The sequence below is a fragment of the Maylandia zebra genome, linkage group LG11 (genome assembly GCF_041146795.1).
Source record: "Maylandia zebra isolate NMK-2024a linkage group LG11, Mzebra_GT3a, whole genome shotgun sequence".
In the NCBI taxonomy this organism is placed as follows: domain Eukaryota; kingdom Metazoa; phylum Chordata; class Actinopteri; order Cichliformes; family Cichlidae; genus Maylandia; species Maylandia zebra.
Window position 1 is genome coordinate 14473294 of NC_135177.1, and position 19749 is coordinate 14493042.

General features: G+C 40.6%; 1 protein-coding gene across 3 annotated transcripts in view; it reads left to right on the forward strand.

The window, feature by feature from the left end:
* Positions 1-440: 440 nt before the first annotated feature.
* Positions 441-19749, forward strand: part of znf407 (zinc finger protein 407) — a 161700-nt gene continuing 142391 nt past the window's right edge. Inside the window, exons 1-4 of one of the 3 annotated variants that reach the window (XM_004566810.2) lie at positions 441-542; positions 3709-4436; positions 4612-6810; positions 13415-13529. In XM_004566810.2, coding sequence (XP_004566867.1) covers positions 3776-4436; positions 4612-6810; positions 13415-13529 — 2975 coding nt within the window. In that variant the 5' untranslated portion in view covers positions 441-542; positions 3709-3775. Of the gene's footprint in view, positions 543-815; positions 938-972; positions 1467-3708; positions 4437-4611; positions 6811-13414; positions 13530-19749 lie in introns of those variants that run through there. The other 2 variants (XM_076889826.1, XM_076889827.1) reach the window with 2 other exon arrangements.

Consider the following 19749-nt stretch of genomic DNA (forward strand, 5'->3'; position numbering starts at 1 on the left):
TTCAACACTGTATGCCATAATCTATTATTAATACAGCATGAAAAGAGTAGTCTACCAGAAAACTAGAGAATTTCTTCTCAAGTAAAAACAAACAAACAAACAAAACAAAACTTAATAAATACATACATAAAAAATAATTTTAGACATACGTGCATGATGTATTGAATTGCTGATTATATTGGTTTTCTGTAAATGGTGACTTTGAATGCATTACGTACTAACTTATGGCGTTCTACAGCATATTCAATAGTTTTACATTTTCGGTGTTAATTAGTAAGAACAATTAGTAACATATGTTTACCGACGGCTTTCCAACGACTAACTAAGCCTTCAAATGTCACGCATTTCAGTACTGTTACGCCGTTTTTCGCTTTCCCACAGAACCAGAATGCATCATGTGATGAAATCAGCTGATGTAGAAAAAAAAACAAGAAGCCGCGGGCAGGAAGGCCGTCTTCTGTGACGCATGGCTCACGCTACGGTACGCCATTTGTGTCTAGCATCAAAAAGCGCGGACAGTGGAAATAAGCATATAACAAGAGGTAAGTTCAACTAGTATTTCACTGTACAGACATCTATATACTCGTATTGGCTTTTTTCAAACGATTGCGTAGTCTCTTGAGTGTTATAAAGTACTGTTCCTGCAGCATAGAAGACAGTTTCCGAGGTCGACGTTAGCCTCCTTTTTGGGCCTCTGTGCTGCCGTCGTTTTCCAAGCCTAGGACCTACATAGACCCGCCTTATCTCCGTTCCGATTGGATGTTTCTGCCGATGTTGAAGTTTAATTGGATGCGTTGTGCGTATATCAGAAGACCGTTGGAGAACATGTTGCTAGCAAGTTAGCAACTGTATTAAGAAGTGGGGCTGTAATGTTTCAGTCTTCTAGTGTTTAAGAGTATGAATCATTCAAGCGATGAAATGAGCGGCAAAGGAACATGTAGGACTGTGGCACTGGCTGTCTCTCTCTTCGTTGCAGTTTTTATCGTGTTGTATAAAACATTTGTGGCTAACTTTACCAGTACTTCCAAGCTAGCACTGACGCCTAGTCGTTAAACTGCTTATATATCGACACATATAAAATTGGCAGTTTTTTATTTTGTTGTTGTTTTTTTAAGTGGGCATTCAAGCGGAGTTGTGCACTGAAAGTAGTAACGAACTCGTTCAGGACCGCTGTCCGCTTTCCTTAGCTACAGACACAACACCGATAGAATTCTGCTGTTATAGTGAACTCACTGTTTGCGAGCCTTTATTTTTATATATATATATGGACAGTCTTTACATGGTGATACTTCAGTTAATCCTGTAATCGTATGCTACCAAAATAAACGGTAGTTGGTGGTAGTGAGCACACCCTAGGATATTCTCAAAGTTGGATACTTTAAAAGTCTGACTGGATGTCCTGCATATTTAAATATGATTGGGTCCAAACCCCCGAGGTCTGTGTTATGGCCCCTTAAAAACAACATGTAAGGGTATTAAACTGTATTATACACTCACAATTAGCGTTGTTACACATGAAGAAAGTGAGATTCACCAAATAAATCTCATCAGCTCACCCACAAATACATGGAATAATAATTTGTGTGCATTATAATTCTTTCCACAGAAGAATATTTGATTGAGTACTGTAAATATTTGATTACTGTGATTCTTAAAATTTTATTTTGCCTGTATATTTGATTATGTATTTATTTGATTATGTTTTTATATTTGCAGCACATTTCGGTACTTTCAAAATTTGCAGTGTCTGTGCTGTTAAGTTAGTAAAATTGTTTTCTAAATTTTCATGTAAAGTTGTGACGTGTTGAGCTCTCAGGGCTGCTGTGTAGGGAATGTCCATCCATGGTGAATCCATGGATGGACATTCCCTTTTCAGGGAATCCAGGGTGAAGGTGAGCTATCAAAGAAAAGTAATGAGCACAAAAATGCTAAATTGAAACTTAAATATAACATAATTACAATGGAAATAATGAAAGTGGACTGCATTGTGAATATTTAAAACTAAGCGCACCCTTACTGCTTCCATAGGAATTAAGAAGGTGAGCAGCTGTTAGGTGCCACTAATTAAATGCACTTAATTAACTGATCATTAGCAAGTGTCGGCACCTTTGAAAAGCAGACGTTTTGTCAGTTTTTTGGTCTGGAGCCTTTACCTGTGTGGTAAAGCAATGCCAAGGAGTGGATGTCCTAGAAAATTCACCCCATGGTCAGACTAGATCAAGCTAAAGCTGGGCTCAAACTGTGTCATGCAACAGGACCATGATCCCAAGCACAGCAGGAAATCTACGAGAGAATGGCTGAATAAGAAAAGAATAAGTGTTGCAATGAGCCAAAGTCAACACCTCAGCCTTATGGAAATGCTGTGGTGGGACGTTAATAAAGCAGTGCATTAAATAAGCCCTGCAAAAACCTCAGTGAATTGAAATTTCTCTACAGTGATGTGAGAGCCTGATAAAATCTTTACTTTAAGTTATTGCTGCTAAAAGGGGGATCATAGGGGGTACTTAGTTTTTCCACAGGACCGGATAGTGACTACTTTATTTTTATATAGTTCCTGTGAATATGATATGTCCTCAATTTGTTTGTGGATCTAATGAAAAAGCTGCACATTTTAATTCATTGGCTATATGAGTGAGAAAGTAGACTGTGGAAAAACACAAAGATAGGAAAGGATTTGAGAGTGTCGGTTAGCCACTGAACCTGAGATACATTATTTACAAACAAAATTACACAAAAAAGGGGAGATTGAAATGTTTAATGATTAGTATTGACAGAAACCTTTTTGGTCAGATGAAGTCCAACTTGTTTGCCAAAGAACTGACGGGGACAGGTTTATTATAGTTAACTAACTAAACTAAAAGTACACATGAAAAATGTTTTAGTTAAAAAAATAAATAAAGATAAAAACTAGATTTTGAAAAAATAACTGAAATGATTTTGTGAACTTTGAACACTAAAATGAAAGAAAATGAAATATCCTTAGTCTTGGTAATTGTTAGTTTGGTGAAATATTTTTATTACTACTTGCCTGATGAGTTGTTAAAGATGTTAAATCATTCTGTGTTTTTATTACAATACCTGTACTAATTTTCCTAAATATTGCCTCAGACACATGCCCTCCAAACTAAACTGAAAAAATAAAATCCACCGTGGAAACTAACTAAACAGTTTTTTCGTTTTTAAATCCAAAACGAAACATGTCATTGTAGTCTGTCTAACTTGTATGTACAGAAGTTCAATCAAAAATAATCCAATTATTTAAAGAGGATATAATATTGGAGTAAATGGGGTAACAAAAGCAAATGAAATACACTGCAAAGACAGACATGTCAAGTAAATAAACTTCAAGGAACAATACTTGATTTGCAGTCGACTGATCTGTGTTGGCCATTGTACATTTTTAGTACATTTATCACACAAAAGGTTTGAATTCCAGCAGAACTTAAATGAGCAGCAGCCAATTTTCATGCTGGATGTCTGTGACTAACAATGTCTGTTTGGAAGCACTAGATGGCAACATTTACTTGTGCTTGGTCCGAGAATGCTGCAGAAGGAATACTTTTCAGAAGCTTGTTGTTAGCTGTTGTTTGTCTCGCTGAACTTAACTTTTTACTATTTCCTTTTCTTTTTTTATAGCATACACTAAAGTGTATTTCAGACAAATAAAGATGTCTGACATTTTGTCTTCCATCTTCCCCCCTCTTTCAGGATTCTGAACCAGCTCTGATGATAGCGATCAGCTTCACTGTTGTGTGTAATCATAGCAGGATATGATATGGATGAAACAGTGATATCAGGAGAGGAAGCCATTGAGGAGAAAGTGGCTGAAAATAACATCAGTGGGCAAGTGCATACAGATGATGTGGAAATGGAGGAAACTGCAGGAGACTCGCCCAGTGCTGCTGAGCTCGATGAAGCAGATGAAGAAGTCATTGAGAGACCAAGTCCGAATTCTGCACCTAAAGACGGCGACAACCTCTGCACAGTTTGTGGCTTCTCAGCCAAATGCCCGAGATCACTGAAGATCCACTTTGCACGAAAGCACGGAAAGATGTCTGACAAAGCTGCACAACCTTTGGAGAAAAGTGCAAATATCTCTAATGTGAGTCCTGCTGAAATCCAGCAGGAGGCAGACATGGAGGCAGAGAGTGGCGCTGAGGTTAAACAGGAACAAGATTCTGATCGTGATGAACTGAGATCAGTCGCAAGTGACAAAGGCACAAACATGAAGGATGTAACTGAAAAGCAAAGTGTATTAGACAAACAGCAGGTAGAGCAAGAAGGAACAATCCCTACACAAGAGAGAAGAGTGAGCAAGCGAATCCCAAAACCCAAGATTATTCATTCCTGCAACTACTGTGGGCAAGAGTTTAGGGACAAGGCTCCTCTAGATGTTCACATCCAGAGATACCACACCAAAGACACCCCGTATACATGTGAGTATATCCTGTTCTCCACAGTTCTAAGCCTTTAGCATTACATGTGAATTAAGCATTGGCTTAATATAATATTTGTAATAGGTAGTAGAATAAAAAATGTGCCTGTCTTTTTTTCTTTTCTTTTCTTTTTTTAAGTTATATTTAACAATTGTATCTCTGAACTGTCTTTCAGTTGATGCTGATGAAAGCATAGATGACAGGGAGGAGGCTGTGGATCCTGGCAGTAGCATGAAGGCTACTTCAACACGAGTGACCCCCAAACGCACCCTCAGCAGGTTCCAGCTGAAGTGCGCAAACTGTGATTTTAGGGTCAGCACAGCTACGCTGCTGGAGAACCATGCTCGTGTCAAACACCTTGACCAGGACTGGTACCGTTGCAAATTGTGCAACTTTCTTTCTGCCACATCTGAGTGGATGGATTCTCACCTGTCCTCAGATAGCCACATGCAGCAGCAGGAGAAAGAAAGCAAGAGCTCAAAATCTGAAGTATATGTCGACAGGGTAAGCAGAGATGGTGCTGGAGATGGTGCTGTTATAGATGACGTAGCTCAGATGCTCGGGGGAGAAGGGGTAGATACGTTGACAGGAGGAGAACAGGAAACCGACGAGGCAGCTGAGGCTGCCAAAGCCGTGTTAGCTGAGGAGGAAGAGTTAGAGCTGGGACCTCCCAGTAAGAAAAGAGGAAGACCAAAGCAAGGCTCCACAACCACATGTGGATACTGTGGCCTGGTGGTGTCCAACGCCACCAACCTCAGTGTTCATGTTCGCCGTAAACACAGCAAAGATTATGGCTACAGCTGCACTCTGTGCAACTACAGCTGTGTGACCAAAGGAGACATGGATCGTCACTGTTTAACAAAGAAGCATGTTAGACGTGCACAAGAATGCACAAGTAAGAACCCAATCACAAATCACATAAGTACATCAATTCAGGAAACCAAGGAGCCGAATACCATCGTAGAGACCACCGGCACAGAGGAAGAATCTGATGACACAACTTCCAAAGAACACGGTGGAGACGAGCAAACTCAGCCAGAGGCAAACCAGAAAAAAAGTAAATATGACTCTGTCAATGCCTGCAGCCTCTGTGATTTTGTTGCTCAATCTATTCCGTCCCTCCATCTTCACGTCAAGAGAAAACACACCAGAGATTTTGAGTATGTCTGTTTAGCGTGCAGTTACTATGCTGTAACAAGCAGGGAAATGTCCCGCCATGCAAGCACAGAGAAACACAAGCAGAAAAGTCAGAAATATCTGGAACAAAAAGGGAGCGAAGGACAAAGAGCCTTCGCACTCCCTCTAAAGCTGAATGATATCACGGAGCTTCCTGCAGCAAATTCTAACCCTGAATGTGAATCCGTGAGTCCCGCAGAGGTGTCTGAATCCTGTCCCATAGACAGTCAATCTGTGGAAGGCCAGAATACACCTGCGCCCTGTGTCACCACAGAGCTGGTTAATGATGTGCTTGTAGGTGGAGATGAGAAGCAAGCAAATGCAATTACATCTCCTGCTTGTGGTGAACCAGAGATGACCATTGAAGCGACTGAGCTAACAGCAGATTCTGAAGCCCAGCAGGATGAAGAATGTCAGCTTTCAGTCTCTGAGTTGGCACAGCCAGAGAGCCAGGAACAAGAGGGTAAACAAGCAGATGATGAACATTTAAAGGTAGACGTTATGACTAGAGACACACAAATGTCCAAAGCCCTTCCCTTTGATGCCTGTATTGTATCTGTGAAGTTCCTAGCTGAGCAGGAGCAGGCTGCACAGGAAGGCCTGTCTCTGGAAGGTGAAGCCACCATGATATGTTTGACTGGAGGATCACCAGTGACCTCTGGCTTAGTGTCTCCCAGCTCCGCATACGTCAAGAAGCTCAAACCCAAGGAAGCAAAGGTGAGGGAGGAAACCAAAGGAAGCAACTCTCGCATACGCTGCGAGGACTGCGGATTCATGGCGGACGGCATCAGCGGCCTCAATGTCCACATCTCGATGAAGCATCCTTCCAAGGAGAGGCATTTCCACTGTTTGGTCTGCGGCAAGTCCTTCTACACCGAGAGCAACCTGCACCAGCACCTGACCAGCGCTGCCCACCTTCGCAACGAGCAGAACAGTGTGGAGGAGCTGCCCGAAGGGGGCGCAAGCTTCAAGTGTGTCAAGTGCACGGATCGATTTGAATCAGAGCAGGATCTGTTTTATCACATCAAGGAGAAACACGAGGAGCTCCTGAGGGAGGTCAACAAGTACGTGCTGGAGGACACGGAGCAGATCAACCGCGAACGGGAGGAGAACCAGGGCAACGTGTGCAAATACTGTGGCAAGGTGTGCAAGAGCAGCAACTCTATGGCCTTCCTGGCACACATTCGCACTCACACCGGTACGTACACTTGCTTTCTTGAACTGTTCCTTCTCCCTCTTTTTTGGACCTTGTTCCCACACAGTAAATATGCATCAATGCAGTATGTTTGTTTTTTTGTGTAAAAGCAAGCCACAGCTATGATTCTTCTTTTTTACTTGCACTATTAAAAACAAGGGGGCACATTAATGAGGCATCTGCAGCCCACAGTGAGTTTGCTAAAACATTACATGACAACATAGTTTTAGGAAGGTGCTCATAATCCTTTGTATATCCTTTGTAAACCTCATCTTTACTGCAAATATTGAAATTATTAACTTGGTAATGCATATTTTAAGTGCTTGGAATTGCAATTTATCCATTTATTTCCGCTTAGAAAGCTGCTTGTGATTTAAAAAAGTGAAAATGTATCATATATTCACATACACTTTATTAACAATTGCACTTCCCAGTTCTTACACAAATGACTAAACCTTCTATAAGTGATACAGATTGGCTTGGTGGTTATTATCAGATTCAGTCCAGAAATTGCAAAAGGAAAGAAAAGCTGTCATTTGTGTAGCTCCTCAGCTATTAGGCCTTTGTTTTAGGTCCCAAAGTATTGGGCGCCTCTTCTTTTGGCAGTTCAAGCTAATGTTAGAGCTACTATCTACTTCAGCCAGGTAATAGCTGTTTCAGTAGAGGTGAAGGTAAAGACTGATTGAGCTTCAGACCAGCAGGAGAGACGCTAATGGACCCCAGATTGGGATTCCCTGAGCAACGCTTGGTCAGAGACATGTGCGACTCATAATTGATGTGTCCATTACTAGGACTCAGTTGTAATTATAGTCAATAAGTCTCTGTAAATGTGTTAAAGCTTAGGCTAAAAGCATTGGAGGTCCAAAGAGAGGTGGGCTAATAATTTAAAATAATCAATGCAGACGTATTCAAAGCCTTTAATTTCCCTCGTGTCTGTACGTCCATGTTTGTGCGCTCGTATGCCTGGTGAATGTGTGTATATGTCAGCCTTCATGGCTAGCTGATTATCCTCAATCCATTAAGATTTATCTTGTCATTTATAATGCAAAGCAGGCCTGCGTTGGTCAGGACTTCGGCTGGGAAATGTCCGGCAGGTTAAGAACATGGGGCTCTCCATTACTTTTCCCTGACCATGTGTATTAATTGCTTTTAAAATCAACTTAATGCAGGAACGAGATGTGAGGGCGCCATCAATAAATGCCCCTCTCTGCCTCCTATGGTCCATCCCCCTTTCAGCCGAAACTTTAATGGGACTTTAATTGAAGTCCATGCTCTGTGCTTACCATGTGTGTGTATGATTGTGCCCTTGTGTTTCTGTGTGTGTGTGTATGTAAATGTGTGTTGAAGAAAAGATAAAAACAGGATGGTTTGATATCCTGTGACAGTGGATGGTTTGTGTGGGGACTGTAGTTTTACTACGTACCGCTTTTGTAGTAAACACAGAAATGATACTTCCAGTATGTCTTATCTAAGTGCATACTGTGTGGTGTACTTCATAATCTAGGCTAAAACGATTGTATAGTAAATACTGTTCAATTAGTGAAACTGCAGTACTGGAATGTTACAGACAAGAAAACATCCTTTCTGCCAGTCACCTTGTGTGCCAAAGTCATATTTTTCACAGCTTAGACCAAACTGCTTAAAGCTGTAAGAATTAGAGGTTAAAATCTTGATGATTAATGTTGAGCTTCCACTTTCTTCTTATTAATGGTTAGTCTATACGTATTCATAATTCCACCCTCTGTCATAATTCTTGAGTTTTGAGGGCACTTACTTAGTGTTACTTAAGAAAATGAAAGCTTTGACACTGAGGTCCCAACTCGAGGCTTTGAGTCAAGGGCACATTCCAGGGGTTCAAATGATCACTACTTCATTTTTATTATTGTTTTTTTTTTTTTAGGTTTACCTATTTTTATGCAGTAGAGTTGTTTTCTTGTTTATGAGACTGCATCTCCACTTTCCTTAATGCTGTCTTGTTTCCAGAAAGCACCCATTTCACTTCATTTTGACGACATATGTCAGTTGTTATTATTGCTAAGTTCCCTCATTACAGTGAATTATTCACCTTTTTATGTGCTGGTCATTTATTCTGGGAGTTTGTTTGTGGGGCCGACTGCGGAGCAGCACGGTGGGGGTCTGCCAGTTTCTGAGCTGGGAGCACGTCCAGATCCTTTTAATTAAGACCTAGTTTTTATTCACTTGATTAATCAGAGAAATCAGGAGACGGCAGTGGGAGGCTGCACACAGATTTGTCAATTTGTCCCTTAAAGGAATCGCATACACATGCTCGCATTTTGCCAATGAGGGCGCAGCTAAAATTTGCATTTTGAGGTAAATTGGTCACTTTTTCACTGGAGTGAGCTGTCTGACCTCAGACCGAGCCTTAAAGCAATGATAACACATGTTATCCACTCTTGCTAGTATGCAGGATGTAATTTGTGTTTGTAGCAATAGCCAGGAATTAAAATGATAGGTGCTCCACTGGTCTGCTGTATAGTGTTAAGTTTAAACACTTTAGTGATGGTTTAACCCATACTGGCTTTTGATACAAACATTTCTAGGATCTTTAAATCCTTACAGATGATTTTTGTCATTTAGCATGTGTAGAAGAAATTAAAAAGCAATTGACTCTTGTAATTTCTAATCATCACAGTGTATTTTATTTCTAGCCTGTTTTGGTAGCCAAGAATACCCAGAAAGGTTACATAAAGGCTGCTTTTTGACTGCTCCATTATTGTCGAGAGGTTGCTACAGCACGTAGATTCTCACGGTCAATTTGGACTCCCTTCCTGATGGAATACGTGTCTCATCCGAGAATTGAACCATGGAATGTTTATTTCTTAAGCAAACCCCTACACATTAAACCACTCCATGCAACACGAAAAAACAAACAAAAAAAGGTCCCAAAGAGAAGTTGTTTTTTTTTTAAGGATAAAAAAATTAGATGCTGATTTATTAGAATAGATGAGATATATCTGAATAGATGAGATGCTGATTTATCAGCATTAAACTAATCAGCGAATTAAATTTTGGCAAATAAAAAGTTGAAAGCAGGACGAAAGCAGAGAGCAGACCAATGCAACACTGAAGTATTTACAGCTTTGGATTTAATAGCTCATTTTCCATGCCAATGCGTCGTGCTGCAGGACCCACCTTTCGCTGGAGGGTTCAGGGGGATGGGGGTGGGGGGGAGTGTACAGTGGGATGCTTATTCATACCTCTACACACCATCACCATCCACCCTTGAGGTGGTACCATATGCTGCTCTATAGACCTTAAATCCAGAGGGAGAAAGACAACGTTTTTAGCACTATAGAAACACAAATGGGAACGGCGGTGATTATGAAGCAAAGACGTTTATGATGACTCTAAACTTTTTGCTTGAAAGGGTAGAGTGAAGGAAGCGAACTGGAGTTGTTCAGACAGAAAAGGAGGCCTTATCAGGAGTTTTAGTCTGAAGTTATCTTATAGGATATTTCAGACCTATAATGGAAGGTAGTTGATTTGTGAAAAAAAAAAAATCAGTAAGGCAGAACAGAAATGTTCTTTATCTTCTTTTTGTTTATTTTTGCCTTCTTGGTTATTCGTGGAACGTGGTTTTACATTTTGTTTAGGAGGAAATCCCAGTTCGCTTTTACCCTAAATACTTACTTGATTTTTGGAAATGTTATACTTGGAAGAAAAGAGTGTTTTTTGTCTATAACCCGTCATGAGACTGATAAATTATTAGCATGTGTGTGTTTTTTCCCATTAAGCTGAGTTTATTAAGTGTGAAGTTTAAGTATATATGTCTGATAATGTCACGAGGTTTCTTTTGACTTACAGGCTTGAGTCCTTTTAATAGGAAGTGGGGGATATAGTGGCAGCGTTATGCACTGGGTGTCTAAAGAATGGTGGTATGGAGTTGCATGATGGGAAATTAAATGTAATTTTGGATCCCGGGCCATATTAAGAGGCAGAATCTTTCGACTGTGTTGCTTCAGTGTTTCAGTTTGTCTTTAATGTGTCCGGTGTCTGCTTCTGAACTTTCTGGAGTATAATGCTGAACTCCTATAGAGCTTCTTTTAATAAAACCACATATTTTAAAGGTTTTTTGTTTTTTTTTGTGTGTTCACAGTTGCCATCAGACTTTTATGCGTGGTGCTTTTCTCTTCCTATCCTCCCCCTCTTGCATTCTGTTAAAGTATGTGTTTCACACTTTGTGCTGACAGGAACAGGTGAAAATTTTCCTCTAAAGAATCATGTTTAATATTCATGTGACTTGTGGCACCGCATTAACCATGTTCCAATGCACCCACTGTAATGCAGAGTAAATCTATTTTTTGCAGCATAAAACAAGTAAAAACAAGGCAACAGATTAAAATAAACTTTGACTGAACACCCGCAAGACTGTTCACAGATGAAACCGCAGTATTGAAACTGCAGAATAGTGGAAGTGGAAGCAAAATGTGTTTATTTGTATGAAATTATCAGCTATTATTCTTTTCCTCTAAACATGAAAGTTAAAGCCAAGGCTGTGACAGGGGTGTGCATCATGTGCGAGACGTTTGTGTGTGTGTGTGTGTGTGTGTGTGTGTGTGTGTGTGTGTGTGTGTGTGTGTGTGTGTGTGTGTGTGTGTGTGTGCGTGAGCACGTAGTGAAACATTGCAAGAGGTTCCTCTCTCCTCTCAGGAAATTAATTAGTCATTCCCTGTCTCATCTGGGATGTGCAGGAGCCACATCGCCCCTATGTGGATGGCAATATTAATTTAACATGACACTGCATTGATGGTCAATTTCAGTTTCACGGAGGCTGTTTAAGTGGAGTGGTAGAGTATTAATGTGATAAGATGTGAGAACTGAGGGACGTTACATCGCTCTCCTTTCTGCCATGTTTCATACTCAGCCAGCCATCTGGACAAATCAGCTCCCCACGCCCCCCTCTCTCTCTCTCTCTCTCTCTCTCTCTCTCTCTCTCTCTCTCTCTCTCTCTCTCTCTCTCACACCTCAACTTTAGGTTGCATATGACTGTGTGTGTGTGTGTGTGTGTGTGTGTGTGTGTGTGTGTGTGTGTGTGTGTGTGTGTGTGAGTGAGTGAGTGAGAAGGGGGAAGAATGATTGTCTCTCCTTCTGTTTGTCCACGGGTGATTATTGTTTATGAATATAATGTGTGTGTCTGCAAGCGCATGCAAAGGTGTGAGGTGGGGCTCTGAATCTAGATGCAGGTAGGTGTAGGTGTGACAGTGGGTGTGGTGTGAGTGTGTGCATCTGTCTTTTTTATGGGTGTTGCTGAGTTTGTTTTGTAATCTTTTTTTCTTCTTCTTTTAATTAATGTGTGTGTGTGTGTGTGTGTGTGTGTGTGTGTGAGAGACAGTGAGAGAGAGAGAGAGAGAGAGAGAGAAAGTGTCAATTTATTAAGGTGTGAAGGGTAGAGTTTTGGACCGAGATATTTGTTTTTTGCCTTTATTTGCTCTTGTTTTTATGCTGTGCGTGTGTGTGTGTGTGTGGTATACTATGGAGACATGTGAAATGAAGAGGTTGTCTTTGCCCATGTGTTGACCCACCCCCACTCCCCGTCCCTTGTGTTTATGGGCCTTGTTAGCACAGGCTTGCCTTTCAATCTTCGTTACCGGCATAAAATTCAATGTGTCGTACTTCCAGCTCACAGCAAGTGAACCGTGTATGAACGAATTAGTAATCTACACAAAGTGCTTAATCAAATCAGCGGCTGCCCCTGGAATAAATATTGTACAACGTCTTGGGATATTCACCGGGAGAGGCTGAGGGTTTGCTCAAAGATGCATACGTGGATATTACACCAGGCTGCCACTTATATTGGAGTGTCATACTGTGCTGTGCCGCTGTTGAACAAAATATTCATGTTACTTACTAATTATAGCTTGAATCTTTGAAGAAATGTAAACTTGCATTTGTAATAAGCATTTTTTTTGTGTTCTATATTTAAAATTTGAGATGGTGTAGCATGTCCAACGTTTTTTTTTTCCTTCTCTTTGAGCTGGTAGATGTGAGTGCATCACAGAGATAGTACAGGCATTGGCCCTCACCCTCGCTCTGCTCTTAAATGATGAATAGCAGGAAGAAGCTTTGCCACTCTCTCAAATGCTACCCCGCCCTCAGGACTTATTAATGACAATAATTAGGGAGAAACCTCCCTGCGAAGCCCGCCAGAGTGATTAGCGCTTTAATGATGGAATGGGCGGTAGTGAGCGCACACAGAATTGATTTACGTATTCGCCCTGACCTTTGGAATCCAATTTACGCATCCACAGGCAAAGGAAGAGTAGGTAAGAGATGAAGGAGAGTGACAAGGATAGATAGAGAGTGAAAGAAGAGCTGCTTGGCACTTGGAGTGTGACTGTAGTTTTTATGGGGGCTGGAGTAAGGGCATCTGTTTCTATAATTCTGAAGTCATTTCGTAGCTGTGAAGTAGATTGAAGCCCTAGCACAGAACTAATAACAGTTCTCCACGCCTGGCATTGAAAAATGATCCGTAATGTAAAATCAGATTTCTGCCCAGCGCTTACGCAGTCGTGTTTTATTAAAATTGCCGTTTCTTTCAAACATAATATTATTGTTGCATGTGATTTCTCCGTGCTGTGTTTTGCAGGGTCTAAGCCCTTCATGTGCAAGATCTGCAACTTCGCAACCGCTCAGCTGGGAGACGCCAGGAACCACGTGAAGAGACATCTTGGCATGCGAGAGTACAAATGCGACATATGTGGGTGAGTTACTCGGAGTATGCCGTTCTTAAGGGTAACAATTCGCAGAGTCGAGGGGGGTCAAACAACGGCTTTGCTCACACAAATTTGGAGTGAAGGATGATCCAGTCATTACAGCTCTGGACATTTACAAGAAAAAGTCAAGCAATAACATGAAAATCTACGAGTCGGGGAATGTGTTTGTTTTAGTGTTACATCTAATGACTCTCACCTGAGGATTCAATTGCAAATCAATAAGAACGTATTTAGTCACTTGTCTCACATTTGATTGGATGCACATTTCTAATAGAGATATTTCACAGTTTGCTGAAAAGCTGCCGCAGTTTTCAAGTTGAAGCTCAAAATTGAGACAAGCGTTTGGTTTGCTCCTCCTGTTGAGTGTGGCCTGCTGATTATCTATTGTACAGCCCACTTTAAATTGCATTTGTCTCAGGCTAATTCATAATTCAAACCCATTTAACCCTGCCTGGTCATAATAAGAGACGTGGCATTGGTTTGCTTCATTTGCTAATGTGATGCAGACAGCTTTTTATACTTATCTGTCACACACGTCCACAGATTGTGATTAGTTTGCCTTTTGAGAACCTTGCTGTCCATTTAATGCCTTAATGTTCTGTTTGAAAACCCAAATCCATATTCTGCTATTTAATAAGAAAGTAAACCGATCAATGTAAAGGGATTCACTATTTACAGAAAAATTGTAGCTGTGCAAAAATAATCGAAACAAGGTAAAGGCAGTTTTCTTGTATTTATTTCTTGTGACGCTCATAGTGGCAACAACACCAAAAGACAAAACACAACAAAAAACACCTGGAAATCTGAGCAGCGACGTCTTTTTATTCCAGAAATATTGGCTCAAGTTACCCAAAAATATTCAGCACGTTTGGGTACAAATAATTTTCTTTCAGCCAAACTACACCCTCCAACCACAGGAAGAATGCAGATAGCTAATGTTACAGCTTGGCTGAGGGTGGCCAGCTTTATGTTTGCATCCTGTCATGTTTGGCCTTTTCAAAGTGGTAGATGCATACTTTGATAACATTATTATCTTTAATAAATGGTTAAAAATGAATGGATAAATAAATGGTAAATAATGTTTAATCAATCTTAAATTTAGTTCAACAATGGCAGGCTTATTAGTGTTTACTGATTGGTTAATAGGTGTTGAATAAACCATCAACAAGCATTAACTGGGTGGTTAAAGTAGAGTTGAAACTGATGTTCAAAAGTCTTTGTATGTGGTTGATAAAGTCTGTGTAATGAATATTTAAACTTTAATTAATTTTTACAGATAACTTTATATTATAATTAATGCAAAACATGGAAATCACAAGGCTATAAACTTTGAGGGTGTGGTTGGTATCCTGTGTCTTTCACTGTTTTTAGAAAATGTTTAGTTTTAATTTAGTTTTTATTAGTTTCAGTGTTAGTTAAATTACTATTATATTAAATTGTATTATTGGAGTCATATAAATGTATGCAAGATTTAGGTAAATCCGTACAAGTATTACAGTAAAAACACAGAACCTTTTGAAAGCAATTCACTCACAGTCTTATAGACATCCAGACTGTCTATCAGTGCCTCATATGTCATAAAAACTTTACTAAACCAACAAAGAATAAAACTTCCTCTGATTTATTTATTTTTTGTTCTGGTTTTTATGACCCCTCGGCTGTAAAAGGCTGTTGAGGTATTGTCATCATCCCGCCGTGCAGGCAGCTTGGACACCTAGGTTTGTAAATGTGATAACTCGAGAACAAAGTGATGTAGGAGCTTCAAATAGATACCATACTGCATCTAATTAAATCTTGGATGAGTTCAAATCTCATAGGTCAAGTTTTCTGAAAATCTTGTGAAATCAATTACTCAAGAAAGAAGCACTTAGGATTTTCAAATTGATACCAAAGGTGTGTCTATTAGGAGGCTGAAAGGCAGCACTGGTGGTTGCCAGTATTTTTTAGTTAGTTCACAAAGTCTTTTCAGAAAATGAAAGAAACATGCGCTTTGTGTGAATGTGAGAGTGAATGAATAGTGGAATCGTAAAGCACTTTGGGTGCCTAGAAAAGCGCTATATAAATGCAATCCATTATTGTTTTTCTATGTTGCAACAACCTCTACTAAACGGCAGCATTTGGTGGCCTCAGACTCAGGACACAGTTACAGCAGGTTGTCTTGACCATGTCTATAAACCTAAATGCACTGACTTGCTGCTGATAAGGCATAAACGAACAGTTGAACAGATGTACCTGATAAAATGACCAGTATGTGTAAATAATATGAACAGAAATCATACTATAGTAATGATTATTTAACGTTAGTAATTCTAATTAATGTTATAATTACTAAATATAATGTTAGTTATAACCTCGGGTTCGTCAAGATTATCACTTTATAATTATACATTTTAGTTTACAATAACGAAAATTATATATCTTATCAGTTGACCATTTATTAATCATGTTATTATATCCCTCTGCATTGTGATATAGTTGCCAGGTGTAGTTTGGCAAAAAGAAAAATGATTTCTACATTAAACTTTTCACACCAAGGTTTGCAGATTTATTTATTTTTTGTGAGTAGCTGGGTCTTGATTTCTGGAAAGCAACGATTAAAGCTGAGTTCAAATGTATCCTGTTGGCACTTTGAGCAGCACCAGGCCAGTGCCGTTTGCTTCTATTATACAGGACAGGCTGAAAAAGAAATGAATAACACGTATATTTCATTTTGGTGCGTACCATCCCTTTAACATGCAAATCCACTTACTCCAGTCCTTAAAAGACAATTGTATTGCTGCTTTTTAACTATCCATTTATTTTGCTTTCTCTTCTGTACAAATAATCCTAATTGGAAGTTTATGTAGGTAACCACCAGCCCACAAATACCCAGTAGTGCAAGAGTACAGTTATTATTGCACTACCGTCTACCCCCTACATGTAGACCATATGTTGCGCTCAGCTCCTTTCATTCCCGTGGTAGACCTCCTCATTGCCGTGCCATGTTCAGATGGACGTGTTAAGCTGTTTAACATGCAGACGGGGAATACAATAAATTGTGGGATTTCCGGCTTTGTTCCCGTCGAGCTTCTGCAGCTGCACGTTCGCTAAGATGAAGACATATGCAGCGTTATTAGTTTCTCCCTCTGTGTGATTCTGTATAAACCGTTCCGTTTAGTTCAGTCACAGGCCGACTTTTTTTCCCCGTTGTTGTTCTTCTAAAGCCGAGCGGAGCAAATGTGTTTATTTGCTCCCGCTGATGTTCGCAAACATATTACAGCAGGAGCAAACAAGCTTTGGTTTAAACACAGCTTCTCCTTTAATGAGAGGAAAGTCTCATGTTTCACAAGCCCTCCAGCTGAAAAACCCTCCTCTCTCCCAAGTGCTGCAAATGTGCTGCGCTTTGACCAAGTATCTGACTTTACATACACACACACCCATGCACGCGCACATAAAGCATACACATATACGTACAGAACGGTTCTCCAATATGCCTTTAAATGGGACTACTAAATACGGCCTCTGGTTTCACAAATCATGCAGATGGAGGAGCTATGTGCTGCCAGTGCCAGCCACTGGTGACAAATCGGCCCCTGTGTGTGCTTTCAGTACTGACTGATCACCGGGCCATCCCTCGTCTTGACTAAAGAGCAGCAAACACAAAGAAACCCACAGACACACCCTCATTAAGGCCAGAGCCATACATTCACATAACCTGCTCCCCCTTCCCAAACTTTTCACATTTCATGATATGTCCTTTAATCTGGATCCAAAGCACGCTACTAATGGATGACTGTGTTTCAGGTGTAATGTGATTACCCGTTTTGTTTCGGGTGACCTAGAAAAAGTGAGATTATAGCGCAATTAAGCTCTGCTTTCTCGACGGGCCAACTTTTTTGATTAACCAAATACGTTTGTTTGGGGGGATTTTTTTATATTTTTTTGGTCTTTCGTGTGGTTGTGTAATCGCAGTTTATCATGTCAATTAACACAAAACTCAGTTTGGGTCCTGTTTTTCTTTAACTATCTATCTAACTGTAGTTGTATCAGTTTATTTTACGCTTGCAGACTCTCAGGCATCCATGTGGCACAGAATTCTTGGATTAGGTTTATTGGCGTTTTGTTTAAGCTCAGCACATTGTTCCTGGGCTTTTTCTTTCCTTACAAACAAACAAAAAAACCCTCTCCTTCCTGCTCACTCACATCGATTGCCGCGCTTCCTTGTTAAACTTTCAGACTGGAACATTTACCCCAGCTCTGACTCTGTGATCGAGTGGACGTGCTGCACCTCGGCTGTCCACCTCACTTTAGCTTCGACTCGCCTGCCGCCGCTTTCTTTTCCAAAGCGGGGGTGGGGCAGGGAAGTTGTTGATAGTTAAAGATCATATTGTTGTGGCATTTAATTAACAAATGCAAATGCGAGGCCAAGACAGATTGGAACCCTTGACCATGCTGCCAGTCAAACTTGAGTGTGCTGGTCAGCGCCGCGCTCATCATCCCGACCACTTTATAGGCTTTCTGCCTCCCCAGTTCTTCTACCCTCCCCACATCTGTTTGCTGCTCATATAAACAGAGTTTTTTTTTTTTTTTTTAATTTTAAAGACCCATCTGTATAAACTTTGCTATAAAGATCTCTTAAGGTGTTTAAAAAAAAAAAAAAAAAAAGCAGAAAAGCACATATTTGCTATTAGCACGAGAGATAAGATTTCTCATATTTAATTGGTTAAAAAAAACCTCGGAGCATGCAAGATGGCAGATTGTTGCATTTCCTCCTGGCATGTTTTGTCCACATTGGGGCTTGGCCACTTAATGAGCTTCCTCCTCCTCCTCCTCCTCTCCTCCATCATCTAACAGAAAGGCCGTGGATTCAGCATTTTCACCCTCCCGCTCTCTTGTCCTCCCCAAAGATGCAATGGAGATCCAGTGCTGTTGTAGGTGTTAAATTATGCATAAACAGTCTAAATGTTTTGAGGCATTGGTTTAATATCTCAGCCCAGGCCTTAGAAGTATTAACACCATCATGGACATGGATTGTCCTCTTGTGGACTGAGGTTTTATGATCGTGGGTCATAAGCTGCCTGTTTGCTAGTGTCACTTCAGGAATTTTAGCCCCCCCCCCCTCCCCCAAACAAAAAAAGAAAAAAGAAAAGAAAAAGTTTCTTTCTTGCAACACAAAAAGTTTCCAGCATGCTTAAAGTTTGTCTTCACTGTAGAGGAAGCTGGATTGTGTTTCTCCCTCCCTCCCCTTACTTAGCGTTGGAGTATATATAGTCATGTTTTCATGTCGGGTGTGTGTGTGTTTGTGTGTGTGTGATTTGACTGTTAACAGGATGGGGTTGGCTCATGTCAGGGTTTTTATGTCCCCCCTGTCTTGTGAGATTGTCTGGTCTGTTCCCAGAATAGCCCATCAGTTCCGCCCTGCATGGCTCATCCCCTGTAATGTGCCTTAATGCCCGGGCCTGTATGAGTAGTGTGAGGCCTGGCAGTGACAGTGGAGGAGCATCTTAGCTTGCTGCTTATCCAGAGAAAGCCGTCACTTAACTCAGCCCCTCTATTGTCTATCCACACCCCTCTCCTTCTCCCCTGAAGTGATTCTCTATAATCCTCAAACAGATTCTGGTTAGAACTCCCTGAGAACTATTTTTATGTTGTTTTTTTTTTTCCTTCTTCTCCATTTAAACATTAATGGTTGTTGCAGATGAAGGGAAGGATCCCTATGAGGATGATTATAATGTCACTCCGCTGATCTCCCGCCGCCCTGAAATAATTGTACATCATCGCTTCATAACGTGTCACGGGGACACGTTGGTGGCGTGCAATTAAAACCGGAGAATATAATACACCAAATTACTGCCTGTCAGGCCTACGAACAACACGCTCGGTATTTGAGTTACACTTAATCATCACGTACATTAGCGATTTTGCTAAGATCCCTCCACCCAAGCCCCTCCGCCCGTACAGCAAGGGCGTGAAGCACGCTGCTCCTCGCAGGCTGCTGAGGGATTGTGTTGTGTGATAATACAGCTCCAGGATAGCTATGTATTTGTGTTAGAGTTAGACCTTTTCAAAACTCATTGTGCCCTTAATGATTTAGACCAAGAGTGTGCACCGCACGTTGGCAGGAACTGTAAGCAGGAATTTTGAATTTATTAGCACAGAACAATAAGCCTTTAGTGTTTGCATATTTCATTGGCTTCGTTTGCAGCCTTCAGATGCTTGTAAATATGCA